At 37.4% G+C, this 16,747-nt stretch overlaps 1 protein-coding gene across 2 annotated transcripts in view; it reads right to left on the reverse strand.

Moving 5' to 3' along the window:
- Window positions 1-5,106, reverse strand: part of kansl3 (KAT8 regulatory NSL complex subunit 3) — a 49,062-nt gene extending 43,956 nt beyond the window's left edge. For both annotated transcript variants that reach the window (XM_067413048.1, XM_067413047.1), the window contains exons 1-2: window positions 4,883-5,106; window positions 3,464-3,749 (exon numbers count right to left, since the gene is read on the reverse strand). In XM_067413048.1, the coding sequence (XP_067269149.1) occupies window positions 3,464-3,678 (215 nt within the window). In that variant the 5' untranslated portion in view covers window positions 3,679-3,749; window positions 4,883-5,106. The remainder of the gene's footprint in view (window positions 1-3,463; window positions 3,750-4,882) is intronic.
- Window positions 5,107-16,747: the final 11,641 nt, after the last annotated feature.

Below are 16,747 nucleotides of genomic sequence, written 5' to 3' on the forward strand. Positions count from 1 at the left end.
AGCGGTTCGTTTGTGGTGAGAACGTGATCCGACCTCGAACAGAACCAACTGCAAAAGTACTGATCGTTTTTGGACTGAACCAGCTGCCGTAGTCGGCTGCGCTGACATTGTGTGCATGATATTATTACCTGATAGATCGTTAGCAATATTTTCGGGAAGATGAGCATGTCTAGAGTTAATAATTAATGCACGCCTCCTCTTGAAGTGACGAGCGATGCGCACTCGCCGTCTGCAGTGCATTAGAGCGTTGTTTTCACGTCGCATCCGCGCTTCATTATAGAAAAGTATTTGCATACTGTGGTAAATACACACAGTGTTAGTAGATTATGGCCAGGGACAAAACCAGCCCGCGCAGTCGTCTCTCCATAGTGTTATTATAGTTTGCTGGCTTTGTCTCTTCTGCTGGAATTTTCCCACACGTAAATTCTGACCAATCGAAAAGCAGTTTAGGAAATGCGCCATGGCCAATGAGTGATGTGGATGTTGTCACATGCTTGCGTTTTGGTTCGTTTCAACTGGTTCGGACCAAAGCAATCAGTGTGGTGTGAAAAGGAACCAAAAAAGCTGAAAAATGCAACAATGTATAATTGTTTGCCCTTGGTTCAGACCAAATGAACCGAACTAGAGATGTGAAAGCACCCCAAGCAACAAAAGAAGACATGCGATCAGGCAAGAAGTCAAGGAGCGCAAAGGCCTGCAATCGGATGTAGAGGTTGCTTTATTTCTTCTCGATAGGCGAGTAACAGATTTAGCTTTGTTTTGCAGCACTAATATATGCTGGCTTTTGCTTGATTTTGCTCACGTGTCGTGTTCGCTTGTTTGTTCACTTGCAATCTTAAGCTTGTTCACTTCAGCGATGTTAAAGACCCATTCATTTCTACACCTGATAAGCCTGGAGCGTCTAAACCTCCTCCACTGTCTGTTTCAAGCGTCAGCTCCCAACGTGAGTCCGAAAAGTAAGATAATATTTTCCTAAAATATGTTTGTTTCTTTTGGGTCCTATTTTAGTGACCGATATAACCCTCTCTTATCAATAATTGTAGCATGTTTGTGCTCATGCTGGAGTTTTTCATGAGAACTGTTTCTGTTTTTGGGATGAAAGGGATGACTTTTTCACTTAACATTCGACCTGGATTACCATAGTAACACACATTGCTTTCACTTATTTATGGCATTATGCATTGCGTACGTATGTGTGGGGCGGAGCTATCAAAATAGTGGCGTGTTTGTTTTAGTGGTTTAAATATACCAACATCGGTTACCAGAAAGCACTTACCCCACCTTTAATAAGACACGTTTGTGACCCGTGTGGGCAAAATTAGTCCATTTGCGATCAAAAGCTCATATACACAAATCCGCCGCAAACTTTATGGGCGCCGCCATCTTGCCTGCCGCCATTACTGCGTGCCTGCGAAGTGTGTGACGGTGTGACACTTGCCGGTGTCCTCTAATGACATTTCAATGAAAGCGGATCCTGCACATTAAATAAAATGTCTGGTGAAAGGGAACATTGGGTAGATGATGTCAGGCATTGGCCAAAACTTACAGAAAGGTAATTTATTGACAACAGGATGTATTAATGTATAAATGCGTCTGCCAAATGTAATGTAATTAAGACAGCAATAAAACTGAACAATGTCATTGTGAGCTGTGTTGCTAATATTAGGGCCCTGCTTTCCGTGATCATGGAATTGTTTTACACAAACACGTTTTAAGAACATGAAATAACGAACAGTTAACTGAGGACTTATGCTGCACTTAGAGCAGCGCGCGGCGGTAATGCACGACGCGCTGTAAATGATAACAGAAAATAAATACATACGTGCCTGTTACAAAGGGACTTTAAGTCACAATTACACAAATGTAACTTCGTAGTTTTCTCTATTGTTACTGACATATTATGGTACGAGTCCACTGCCTGAAAACCTCACGACACTGTGATTCATAAGCAGCGGCTGATCTGTGATGTAGGATGCAGTATCTGGCCAATCCATCCCGAACTCATGCCCTGTAGTTTAGGTTCTGACGCTCATCGCATGCCAGATGATTAATAAAATAATCTTATACCTGTAGGAAGATGTATTCTATTGCTACAACTGGTCGTGGCTATTTATTGCAGCTTGTGAACATATGCATGAGCACATCGGTAGGTCACGCAAGTTTACGTGCTGATTTAATAAGGCCATATTTTTTGTAACTGATCATTTCATATATGTCTAACGTTAATTGTGACTAGGTCCGTTTGTAATGGACACGTATGCTTTAATTATTCTCTGTCTTTAAGTGGTTTTCTTTACGTTCATCACAGCGCGCCGTGCATTAACGTTACTGCCGCGCGCTGCTATTTATTTATATATTAATCAATTAATTGTATTATTATTGAAAGTATCAAGATTTACAAACAAATATCGCTGCATAAAATCAACTTCTTCGAATTCGAAATAGGATACAGAAAAGATATAGCCTGAGGGAGCAGCTCTTAATATCCTGAATACAAACAGGGGGGAAAATAATAATAGTATGCATTCGTAACAAAAATAATTTATAAGGGAAAAAAAGGTAGGCTATTATAACATGACATGAGGGGAGAATCAGTCATTGTTAAGCTATTAACCTAATTTGAGAAGTGTTTTCGTGTACGCACTGCTCTAAGTCCTTAGCAGCGAGGCACGCAGTAATGGCGGCGATGCTTTACTTCCGTGTTTCGCCGGATTTGTGTATAGAGTTTAAAGTTCATTTAGCAAACCCATTGCTCCAAATAGCAGTGATGGCAATTTCAAAACACAACTTCATGAAGCCTCAAAGTTTTACAAATCTTTTGTTTCGAATCAACTGGTTCAGAGTGTGTATCAAACAGCCAAAGTCACGTGATTTCAGTAAACGAGGCTTCGCTACAACATCACTGATTCGAAACGTTTCGAAACACTTCACTGTCAATGGTCCCCCACACTAGTGGAAGGTGATCTCTGAGAACCCATGAATCATGAGCATTCACTGAGAAGCATTGAACAAGTGTCTGCGGGTTTTACCTGATCTCTGATCAGTTTTATACATGTGTAGACATTGTAGCACAAGTTTCTTATCGTTATAAAGCACATTATTCCAACTTTGTGAATATTCATAGCACATTCTCAATGGCATGAGTCTGAACCAATGAAATGTGATTTTTCAAATCACGCTGATGTAAACAAAAGGCCTGACACTTTTCTCAAAATTGACTGTGATGACTATCAACTTCAAATAGGTGTAGCTGTGACTTTTTGTGATTCCAACAAATCATACATCATTTTTAAGGTTTTTTTAAGGAGAATGTGAAAATAAGAACTAATTTTTTTAAAAGGTGCTCCTTTTGCCAGCACGGGTCACTTTTAAACTCAAGAAGACATCTGAGATGTACCCGTAAAGAATGTCAAGACTAAGTGTAAACCAGGTAAAAGACAACCTTCTAGAATAAAAGACTCACACAGAAGGTTCCGGTTGCCGGCGAGGGGTGACGAACAGCATGCGGGTTGGCCGCGCACTGCTGGCATCCGGGTGGGCGTTCCAGGGTTTGGCATAGCTGTGGTCAAGGAACACGAGGTCCAACTCTCGCTCATGAACCGACAGCTGGAAGAGCAGGGACGTTCCCATCCTGCGAGCCGACGTCTGGAAGTCTCTCTCTCCTCCAGGACGGAACATGGTCCTCTAGCCCCACACAGAGGCTCTGCGGTTCCCGCAAAAAAGGGACGCTTGCACCGTAAACATGAACCCTAGAATTAAACAATCCATCAGTATCAAGCGTCCTGATGAATAGAACATTTGGGTAATTCCATGTCAACTCAACCAGAGGTCCCAGGCTAAAAAAAAATTGTCTTCTTTTTCTGGTGAAAGAAATTATGAAGAAAGACGAAATATTAAATGTCATGAATATATATTGACTGAGTAATCCACTATTTTGAGAGGGGGGCCAAATTACAGTGGGGTGAAAATGACTTTACAATGGCAGCATAACGTTACTTATTTAATGTCACTGAGATTGGTAGGTCTAGTTAAATCGGTTTCAATTGTGACAGTTCAACAATAGGAAAATGTTTATATTAAATGTTTACTGGCTCATGTTTACATACATGAAACTCAAAAAGTATTGTATTCAGTTTTTTAATAAACATTTCTGACAATTAACATTTCAAAAACTGGTTAACTTTACAAAAAGCTGATAATTATTGCAGGAGGAAGGTCTGAAGAATACATTTGGCTCCAAATTTCAGGTGAAATTCGTCATGTCCCCTTAAACAAGTTGATTACTCAGTCAATATTTATTCACAGCATTTAATATTTTGCCATCCATCACTATTTATATTTTTTCCTTTCATCGGAAAAGAACATTAACAACATTTGAGCCGGGGAGATTTCCAAAATGTGGTTGAATTGCCATGAAATGAACCATTTGCACTCATGGGATGTTGTTAGTGTCACCATTATGTACTTTACTCAACTTAATAAAATTACATTGTTTGACATAACAAAGAACAAAATTAATTATTATCATGGTAAATGTTGTAGGTTAAATTGTTTAGGGGGCCATGACTCTTAAACGTCAAGAAAGCCTCATAAGCTGTGTGTTCGTTTAATGCAGTAACAGCTCCAGTTGGTGGCGACGCCAGTCTCGAGGCTTCACGCGAACACGCATGGGCGTGTTATGGGCCCGCGCCACACAGTTCGTCACATTCGTGCCAGTTTGCTACAGCTGAGGTTTAAAATCACAATAATCAACCTTAAATATGCCATGTGTTACTTGACCTATACGCAAACAACCTCACACGTTTACGTTTTGTCATTACGGTGTTATAATATGATCTTGTAGGCTCTTAGCTTTGAGGCTAACTCGATAAAAATTACTCACTGTCCGCTATCAGGCTCCTTTTATGTCATTTCGGTCCAACGAATGATCTTCTGAACAGTGCAAATAATACTGAAGAGGTCTGATTCATAAGACGAGAAAACAACTAACTCCAATCCACTCCAATAAGGGTTTAGCTTCAGATGACTATCTTTTGTTATACTACCGCGCCACAGCGGTTGAACGGAAAACCCGGAGTGGAGCTGTTGTGTTGGGAGCTGCGAGAAACCCGGACTGGAGCACACTCGCCGTCAGTGTAGCTGTTGTGTTGGGAGCTGCGAGAAACCCGGACTGGAGCACACTCGCCGTCAGTGTAGCTGTTGTGTTGGGAGCTGCGAGAAACCCGGACTGGAGCACACTCGCCGTCAGTGTAGCTGTTGTGTTGGGAGCTGCGAGAAACCCGGACTGGAGCACACTCGCCGTCAGTGTAGCTGTTGTGTTGGGAGCTGCGAGAAACCCGGACTGGAGCACACTCGCCGTCAGTGTAGCTGTTGTGTTGGGAGCTGCGAGAAACCCGGACTGGATTTCAGACTGTCACAGTGGTACCACTGCAGAAGCACCGCCTTTGAAGACGTTGACCTTTGTTGAAATATTTTCCTAGTAAAAAGTACGTTTAATTATTCTAGTGCATTGTTGTTATAATTTTCATATGGTAGCCTACATATTATTATTGTTATATGCTTATTTTAGTATATTTGGATTTCACTAAAATGTAATGAGCTATCCATTAGTTTAGTTAAGATGCTGGATGTAGGTCTTTGGCTCGACTCCGTACTTACCGTCAGACCTCATATTGATTATATAGTGAAAAACATAAACTGTAGCTTAATAATGTTATATCACAGAATTAATTGTTTTACAAAACAGATAAGATTAAAAAATATGACTCAACTATTGCCTATAATTGATTATGCGGATGTTGTACAAAAGTCTGCAGATTTGTTCTGAGGTGTCCATTTAGAACTCATCACTGTCAAATATCAGTTTAACTGGTTGCAGTTTGTTCACAAATGCATTTTCTCAAACTACCCATCCAATTTAAAAACAGCACTTGATTCCATATCAATCATCATACAGATTAAAGGGTTAGTTCACACAAAAGTGGGTGAACTAACCCTTTAAGAGACACTGATATTCTTTTGTTTTGTGTACCAAATAACTAAAGAAATTGGGAGGAGAACCGTTAAATTTAAAGCCCCTTTTGGAGCTTCTGTCTTTGTTCTGTATATCAATCAATCAATCAACTTTATTTATATAGCGCTTTTACAATCACGATTGTGTCAAAGCAGCTTCACAGTGTCAAACAGGATAATATTGCGACAAAATTAGATTTGGCTGTACAGTCGTTCTGGAGAAAACAGTGATGTTATCAGCTTATTTTAATGTATCATATAGCGACAATGTTGGCAGATCTGTATGATAGTTTATAGAATTTAATAAGACCTAATTCATACATTTTATTTGTATAATAAGTTGAATAACTTTAATCATATTTTTAGTGTCCCCAACTGAGCAAGCCAAGCCAAAGGCGCAAGCCACATACAATATATGTATGTGAAGTTTTTTATGATGTCCCTTCGAAAACGAAATGTCACATCTCAAGGCGTTTTTCCTCTTAACAATAAATTTAAAAGCTAATAGATTTTACTGTGATATTTATACAAACGTGGACTGGCTTGGCTGGACTAGCTTTTGTGTAAGGTCGTAATGTTGGCTATTGAATATGAAAAGAGCAAACAAAAACAGTTCAACATTTGTTAATACACAGTGAGGAAATAACTCGGGCTGACACAATCATGATATAATTGAGAAATATGTAAGACTATCAGATAACATCTGGCGTTGTGAAAGAGATTGTGAAACCGCCTGATAATGTTGATACAATGAAAAATACTTAGTTTTAGAGAAACGATTTCACAATGAACCAAAAATTAAGCAACCAATAACAATATTTACAAAAATAAATTTCACATGCTCTATAGCCTATCATAAAGAAGAGACACATCATGCTTACATTCACTGAAAAAAAGGATTCTGTGATGAAAGTAAATACTACAGAAAAAAGAACAAATATATATATATATATATATATATATATATATATATATATATATATATATATATATATATATATATATATATATAATTTCTACATGAAAAAGGCAAGAATTCCCCCAAATCTATATTAGTATTCAATTGAATAAAATTAAGTAAAACCTACTCAACATTTTTGATACAGGCGCATGAATAATACGTTTGGTTTTTCACTGTTTTTCAGCTGTATTTACACAGGTTTATCCTTGATTTTGTTGTTAGGTTTAGTAACTTGCCATTTTGTGACATCTGAAGTTCATTTCAAAAACGTTCAGCTCAAAAACGATCCATCAAACATTACCGTCATTGTGTAATGAGGTCTCTGTTCAGCTGAGGACTGCGTTACTTCAATGTGTTGTCTCCACAATATCTGTGGTATTATTTACTTAGATGTTATAAAGCATTTAAAAATGTGATTTAATTTAATGTTATATAGGATAGGATCTTTATTGTCATTGTCACATGCACAATGAAACACATCTGAAGCACACGTGTTCTTGTGTATTTTAACAAAGGGTATATGTGGGCACGCCCATGGTCGTCATGGTTGTCCCTATAGTCTCTTAATAAGTCATGGGTGCGTTTTGGGGCGTAACGTATTTACATGGCAGAGTTTGCGAGGCGAAAGACTGAAAGCTTCTCCAGAGAGGAATCCTTTTATTTTTAATATTTAAATATGTCTGTGTGCTGCTGCGCGTCCCTGTGTGTGTAATAAGCAGAGTCTATCTACATGCATTGTGCACCCAAATAACACAGAAAATACTGTGCTTTTCACGCTGTAAAAAATTATTTAGAAAAAAAGTTACCTGGTTGCCTTAAAATGTTGAGTTCATTGAAATTAAAATTTTGAGTTAATAATACAATGAACATTTCTTGAGATTCGACAACCTTTATTAAAATATTATTAAAAGATTTTGTAAGCATATTGAGTAATTTTGTGTTTTATATTTCTGATGACGCAGTGAAACATGCCAAATAGTGCTATTTTCATGATTTATCAATTTTTTTATGTGGTTCAGATACAAAAATATTTTGAGTTTCTATTTATTAAACAAATTTCCTTCATTGTATCAACTCAGATTTTTAATTTCAATAAACTCAATTTTAAGGCAACCAGGTTACTTACTTTTTTAAGTTAAACCAACAAAAAACAACATTTTTTTTTTTACAGTGCAGGGCTGGATTTCACGAAACCTTCTTAACACTACGCCCTTCTTAAGTTAAAGGTGTATCTTAACATTAATACGTGTTTGCCGCAACGATATTAGTTAGGTACACCTTCTGTAAGTCAGACTTTCGTACGGTTGGTCTGGACCACTCTGAGCTATACCTTTTCACTGCTGACAGTTCATTCCAAGTGGCCACCACTGTTTCTTCTTTACATCTCTTTATTCTGCTAATTTAAGTGTTTTCATGCAAAGAATACAATTGTCATTACACTGATGGTTGTTAGCTGTTTTACATTTGATTATATTATCTAACGGTAGGCTACATCCGCTGGCAAACTATTATGGAGTCTATTTAAAGGGAATGATTGTGGATGGGAGTTTGGTCGGATCCATTTAGTGTGTGTGTGTACTTCATCAGAGAAAACTTTAGTCGCCTGCTACGATGTCAGAAGCTGCAATTCAAAATAAATTTTGCCTGCCATGGCACACAACACTTTTGTTTTTGCCCCTATTTTTTAAGAGCTGAACTCAAAGATTATTTTATGTTTAAACCTATTTTATGTACCCAAAAGGCCTCTCAAATATTAACACAAAATCTGTGTTAGTGAGTACTTCTCCTTTGCCAAGAAAATCCATCCACCTCACAGGTGTGGCATATCAAGATGCTGAAGCATGATTAATGCACAGGCAGGGCTGGACTGGGGCTAAAATTCGGCCCTGGCAAACCTAGCCCAACCGGCACATGAGTTCCCCTATGAATGTTTTTGCTGGGGTTTGGGCCTTAAATTCAAGCAAATAAATAAAACTAGGACATGGACAAATAATGATGGATATTATCAAATTTACTGCAAATGCAGATAACAAACTTAATATTGCACTTTTCCCACACGTTCCAAACCTTTATGACTTTCTCTCTACCGTGAAACACAAAAGAAGATATTTTAAAGAATGTTGGCAACCAAGCCACTTTGTTTAGGCCACCATTGAATATTGTATGGACAAAAAAACAGACTTAAATTATTTTATTTTATGTTGCGCAAAAATAAATTCATTTACGTTTGGAATGACATTATGGCGAGTAAACATTTTTGCATTTTTGGGTTGAACTACCCCTTTAAAAACTTTTTTTTTTTTTTAAATCATATTTTTCAAGAGTAAACACCTAATTTATGTAAGACAATGACATGTATCTTTCATGAGGTTCTCAATAAAATAACATTTAGTTAAATGTTATTAGATCTATTAAAAAGGTTATAAAACATTTAAAAAGAAAAAAAGTGTTGTCCTTAATTTGTGGGATCCAGACTTTAAAGCAGTTTTATTTAATTATAATGACACTTTAAATGAGTTTAACTGTAGGCCAGTTTTATTTAACTGTAAGAGCATGGTAGTCGCAGGTAAAACCATGCTCCTCATTACCGTGGGTATTTGGGTTCTAAAATATATAAACCATATATAAAAAACTATTGAATTTGTAATAAAAAATATTGTAAACACATGTAGAAAATACAAAAACAGCCACTATAAAAGTGATTAATATTCCACAATAGTAATAATAGCAACATTTTTAATAAATACTTTTCTTCCAAAGCACCTTATTTCGTCACTGTTAGTAGCTGCGAGGTAAATTGTGGTTGTGCTAAAGTGACATGTTTGTTGTTGTGTGTATTGCTGTTTTCTACTTTACCTCGTCATGTATTTGAAATGCTTGCGGTTGTTTTTAGCTGATTCACCACAGAACCTGTAATGTTCCCATTTCACATGATTGTATAAAACAAAATTCATAGTCAAAGTGGCGTTCATCACTGTATAGAGCAGCAGAAACTGTACGTTCCACAGCAGCTGCATTGTGCAAATTATCGCCTTTAGCAGTTCCATGCGCCATGCACTCAAATAAAAAAATAAATGACTTAATATGGAGGGGAGGTCATTCTCACTTTGGCCTGTCAATTCAGAAGACAAACCAATGGGCTGCTGTCGCTGAATGATGGGCCAGTCAGTGACAGAAAATTAAAACAATAAAATAAAAATAAAAACCAGCCCCAAAGTGCGTCGGCCTAGCCTAGAAATCTTGACGCACCCTAGCAGCAGCAAATCTAATCTGTCCGCGACTATCATCTAGCAACTCTCAATACCCTTCTGAGATGTAAACGCCAAACTCTGTTCAGGCCAATCACATCGTGTATAGAGTCGGTGGGCGGGACTTAACATAATGACGGCAGAGTTGCGTTTGCGTGCTACTAGTAAACACAGAAACTGGCGAACGGCGGTCTTTCGAATCAGCTTTGAACGCCACTCTGGAAGACTTGGAGTTAAGCTTTTCTCTGAGAAAAGAACAAAGAACGGCACCTTGTCTTGTAACCTTGTCAGGCTAGCGTCGGTCCTCAGGATAAATGCCTGTTATGCCAGATCAGATTACCAGTCCATCTCTGTGCACAGGTGTGCTTTAGGCTGGCCACAGGAAAAGGCCACTCTAAAATGTTCAGTTTTATCACACAGCACAATGACTACGATTACATGGACAGCAGTAATCTAATTATTGACCTTATTCTAAATAAGACAATATTCTGATTAAGGTGTTTACATGAGTTGCTTTTAGAGTACTCCGTTCATGTTCCCGTTTTACATGTGATAGAACATAGATCGATTATGGCACGTCATTACGTCCCCAATGCCACGTTATGTTCTCCAACATCCAATCATAGCGTGACTTTGGCAGGTGTGTTCATTTTATGGGCTCAGTAAACCCGCTAACTTCACCTGCGGGTGTCGCTGTTGGACAGTGTTACTTTACATTAGGAAGTATAACAAAACATGCGTTTTTATAATGTTTTATATCTACATTTACGTTGATTTATTTTTGTAATATGTATTGCCTCTTTTTTTTTTTTTTGAAGAGACACTGCCCCTCTTTCCTCCTTATTGACAGCCTACATTTAAAATAATAGCTTTGATTAATTATGAAAAAGGTTTAAAAATCATGACTCTTTGGATTGTTTTTCCTGCTGTCGAGCCACAGGCGTTCACTGAATGACCCATCTGGTTTGCGATTACAGATACAAAGTTATTGTATTTTACTTTTACAATGAGCATAATAATTACAACAAAAATAAAAATAGAGAGAGAGGACGCAGTGTTCAGAATGAACAGTCAAGTAAAACACACACCGCCCATAGCAACGACGTTTATGGCAACGACTTTTCAGACTGACAGATACATAAAAGATAAACGCGACTTTTCCACTATTTGTTACTGTTTTGTACACGTTGTTATATTAAGTATAATTCCAATTATGTTTTATTGGCCACAATATTATCGATGATTGTTGAAAGGGGCACTTTTGATTAATTTTCAAAAAGGGCAGAGGCTCGAACCCACAAAGCCTCCCCTCTGCACTTCCCTGTTGTGCGTAACGTTGTGTCCTGTCACAAAATGCGGCGAAATCTCCGACATGACATTAATAGTTAGATTAAGGTGTGTACATGTCTCTGATAATGCGACTAAAATAGGCATACTCCACATGTCTTAATCCGATTTATGTTTAGTTAGATTATGACTTTAATCAGATTAAGGTAATTAGAAATCGCTGTCTACATGGTAGCCTCTTAATCAGAGTATTGTCTTAATCAGATTAATATCGGAGTATTGTTGTCCATGTAAACGTAGTCAATGTCACAGATGTCGCAAGTTTTGAGGGAGCGTGCAGTTGGCATGCTTGTGAATTGAATATTCATATCAAGCTGTCTCCAAAAGCGTTTTAAAGAATTTGGCAGTACATCCAACTGGCCACACAACCGCAGACCAGCCCAGGACCTCCACATCTTAGCATCTTCACCTCCAAGAGCATCTGAGACCAGCCACCCAAACAGCTGCTTACATAACCAAAAGAATTCTTGCACAAACTGTCAGAAATCGTCTCAGGGAAGCTCATCTGCATGCTGGTCGTCTTGAACTGACTGCAGTGTGCTGTCGAAAACAACTTGAGTGGGCAAATGCTCTTATTCGATGGCGTCTGAAGAGTTGTTCTCTTCACGTTGTGGACCAACAATCAACCTGACCAACTCTATGCAAAGGAGATCTGGTGCACTGTGAGGCAAATGGTGGACGCACCAGATACTGACTGTTTTTTGGACCCCCACAATAGAGTAAAACTGCACATTTAGGCCCCGTCCACACGGAGACGCGTTTCGCTGTATACGTATAAATTTTGTACCGTATCAGCGTTTCGTCCACACGGATCCGGCGTTTTGAAGCATGAATCCGATATTTTTCGAAACCGGGTCCCAAAGCGGATAAATCTGAAAACGATCATCTTCCGTCTTCGTGTGTACAGCGAATCCGTATATTTTCTGAAACGGTGATGTCATCACACTACGTCCAGCATGGTGAAGAGTTTAAGGGATACAACTACGGGCACTGGGCATGCGCACATCAATATTGCCTCATTTAATTACCGTATCTGCATTATTGTAAGGGTATGTTTTGGGTTGGGGTAGGTGTAGGCGTTAATAAAACACATCTGTAAAGTAGCAAATGTATTTATTGTTATTTTATTGTGAGATTTTGGCTCACCTCCGACCACTGCTATACCCCTGCTAGCCACAACTCTTCTTCTCCGTTTTTAGTGTATTTCTGTGGCAGAATTACAGCGCCACACACTGGCCTGGCATGTAAACTACATCGTTTTTAGTCCGTTTTCTTAATCCTGTGTGTACGCAGATATTTCTTGAAACAAGGAAAAAAAATGATCGGATTAGGAAAGCGCTGGCTTCGTGTGGACGAGGCATTAGAGTTGCCTTATATTGTGGCCAGCCTATGGCACACCTGTGCATTAATCATACTGTCGTCAGCATCTTGATATGCTACACCTGTGAGGTGGATAGATTATCTCTGCAAAGGAGAAGTGCTCACTAACACTAACACCGATTTGTGAACAATATTTGAGAGAAATAGGCCTTTTGTGTACATAGAAAAAGTCTTAGATCTTAGATTTTGAGTTCAGCTCATGAAAAAAAAGCGTTGTTCATAATTTTTTTCAGTGTATTTTACTGCATGAAAGTGCAAAGGTGCTGTTAAAGTCGATAATCAAACAACTTAAAACTTGTGCTTGTTTTTTAATGCATGTTTTTGTTGAATGTATGTTTCTGTCACAAAGTGATTCGAAGTGCCACACACTAGTGACCCTGCTATTCAGAAATAAATCTTAATAGCAGGGTCATCAGCGTGTGGCACTTTGAATCATTTTGTGAAGCGATTGGTTTAATTGATTCGAAGCTTTGAAAAGCTTTGTTTCTCGTATCACTAAAACAAGCGGATCATGTGGTTTGGCCAGATGTTCCGCCCTCTTCTGTTTGGTTTAAAAACACCCATTGTGCTCTGACTGCATGCATTTCATCAGACCATCATCTGTGCTAAACTTGCAAAAATGGTAAGTTTAATTATAGAATTTACACATTTAGTGTTGTATACCATTGTTTACAGTAATAAGTTCCTAATTTTTTCTTTACAGACATCTTTGGCTCTGGTGTTGGTATTTTGTGCCATTGTCTCTTTAAGCGATTCTGCCTGTTTCCGTCAATTTCCAGAACCAGGTAAATACAAAATATACTTGATACCATATTTTGCATAATTAGAAAAAAAGTTACCTGGTTGCCTTAAAATTTTGAGTTCATTGAAATTGAAATTTTGAGTTAATACAATGAACATTTTTTGAGATTCGACAACCTTTATTAAAATATTATTAAAAGATTTTGTAAGCATATTGGGTAATTGTGTGTGTTTTATTTCTGATGACGCAGTGAAACATGCCAAATAGTGCTATTTTCATGATTTATCAAATTTTTTATATGGTTCAGATACAAAAATATTTTGAGTTTCTATTTATTAAACAAATTTCCTTCATTGTATCAACTCAAATTTTTAATTTCAATAAACTCAAAATTTGAAGGCAACCAGGTTGCTTACTTTTTTATGTTAAACCAACAAAAAACAACCACATTTTTTTGCAGTGTGGGTGTGTCAAACATGTCAGCCCAATCAGCAGCAACATGTATATAAACCAAACAGTTTTAAAAAGACAGCTTACACAATGGGTCCATAAAAATACTATACATATTTACATATTTTTTAATTGTATTGTGGAGTGACACTTTCATAACGTTTTCTATTCTCCTCTGATTATATAATGGTAAATATTACAATATTGTGGCTCAACAGTGATCAGCAATAATTATAATCACAATAAAATAAGTTATAATAAGGTCATATAACACAGTCTCAGAGGTAAGAAATGGATTTTCCTTCACCTGAAATCTTTGTCTGTTCATCCTAAAATGAGAGTCAAATGTTGCATTGCAATAATTAGGGATCACCACACTTTTTTTATTGCAGTATTGAACACGTGTAGCCTACTGATTTCATCAAACTCCGCAAATTCTTAAAAAAGAACACAAAGAATTGCCTTTTTCGGCTTCCACAGATGCAACTCTTGCATCATCAGAACAGGGTGTCAAATGCAGCACCATTTTCGTTTAAAAATGTTTTTTTACAACATTTTGTCGAGGCTGAACAGCCCTAAACAAAGAAAATCACATGGCAATCAGGAAATCTGACTACAAAATACCAAATGAAAGACATGAAAACAAACAAAACCCAAAACCAACCATGACACTATGTAGGTAAATAAACACTGTATTGCTTCTTGACAACTCTTAACAATTTCTTCTTAATTTGTTTGAATTCATATAGGGGCAACACATTGTATGGAGAGTAACACCCAGCATCCATTGGGAAGTACTTGGACAAACAAAGAATGCTTCACATGCAAGTGCTTCTCCGACGGAGGAATGGCGTGCTGTGACATGTAAAACATTTAACTAAATCATTTAGACATTTCCCTCAGTTTCAGCCACAGATGCGTTTGGTATCACAAATTAACTAGGAACATTTTTTACAGCATTTTTTGTTAATTTATTAATATAGGCTACTAATGTTTATAGTTCATAATTGTTCATATTACATTAACTGGTAATTTATCAATAACTGTTTAACGTATTAGTATTTGTAAAAAGTAACAATAACCAAGATTAATCAATGCTGCAAAACATTCTCTTGTGGAAAATAAGTGTGCTAAATTATTAGATAAAATATTATATATTAAATTCAATTTTAATTCAAGCTTTATTTCAGACTCATAAAATGTCCATAGCCTATACAAACATTTACATAAAAACAAAACAAAAGAAAAAACGAAACAATACAATAACAAATTAAAATCCATAGGACTTTCCCCAGTGTCTCCAGAGCTCAGGGCTAAATCTGACAGTGCTCTGCTCAGGCATTGTTAAAACATTTATAATATCCTTTTGTGAGTCCTCAAGGCGCTTCATAAATGTATATACATAATTCTGAATCACTGCATGCAGTGTGGGAACATTATTTTGAACAAATAACAAACTGGCACTTGTCCACTGAGGGACCTTCAATAGCATGCGCAACCTGCAGCTTCCTGTCTTTACTTTTACTGTAACGGCAAAGACCACAAGAGGGCAGTGTAGAGCGGAATACAGTAAGCTTCGGACAGACACACTTTTACCTTATTTGTACACATGTGAAATTTGCGGGGCAACATATTTGCTTGTGCATACAATTTACAATAGGCCTACTGTCTCTGAATGTCGTCATCGTCACTGAAGTCACTCCTGATAATGTGACCAAGATATTTGACATTTTCCACAACAGCAAGCTCATCTCCAGAGGGTTAAAACACAGGAAACACAGACTTAAAGGGTTAGTTCACCCAAAAATGAAATTGATGTCATTAATGACTCACCCTAATGTCGCTCAGAACACAGTTTAAGATATTTTATATTTAGTCCGAGAGCGCATCTGAGTGTAGGCACATTATACTGTCCATGTCCATAAAACATCATCAAAGTAGTCCATATATGACATCAGTTAGTTAATTAGAATCTCTTGAAGCATCGAAAATAAATTTTGGTCCAAAAATAACAAAAACTACGACTTTATTCAGCATTGTCTTCTCTTCCTTGTTTATAAACGGTTATGAATCAGTGAATCGATTCAGGATTCGGATCGCCGAATTAAGAATCGATATGCTGATTCATAACATTTTAAATCAGAATAAAGTCAGGTTTTTTTTTTTTTTTTTTTTTACAAAACTGTAAACATATATAATATTATTTGTAAATATATAATATTAATTAAATAACAACTTACATGTATTTAAAGAGAGTTCACATTCATGGCTGTTTAAAGGGGGGGTGAAACACTCAGTTTCAGTCAATCTCATGTCAATCTTGAGTACCTATAGAGTAGAATTGCATCCTTCATATCTCCGAAAAGTCTTTAGTTTTATCATATTTATAAAAGAAATATGGGCTGTACCGAGTCTTTCCGGAAAAAACCGAGCGCCTGGAGGCGTATCGTGTGGGCGGAGCTAAAGAATGACAAGCGCGCAAAGCGGTGACGTCCTCAAGCGTGGAGAAACCCTTCTATCTCAGCTAATACAGATAATGATCCAGAATCAAATCTGAGGCTGAAATAAATTGAACAGGAGAAACGGCAACATCAGGATGTCCGTCTC

Source organism: Pseudorasbora parva, chromosome 13, assembly GCF_024679245.1.
Source record: "Pseudorasbora parva isolate DD20220531a chromosome 13, ASM2467924v1, whole genome shotgun sequence".
Lineage (NCBI taxonomy): Eukaryota > Metazoa > Chordata > Actinopteri > Cypriniformes > Gobionidae > Pseudorasbora > Pseudorasbora parva.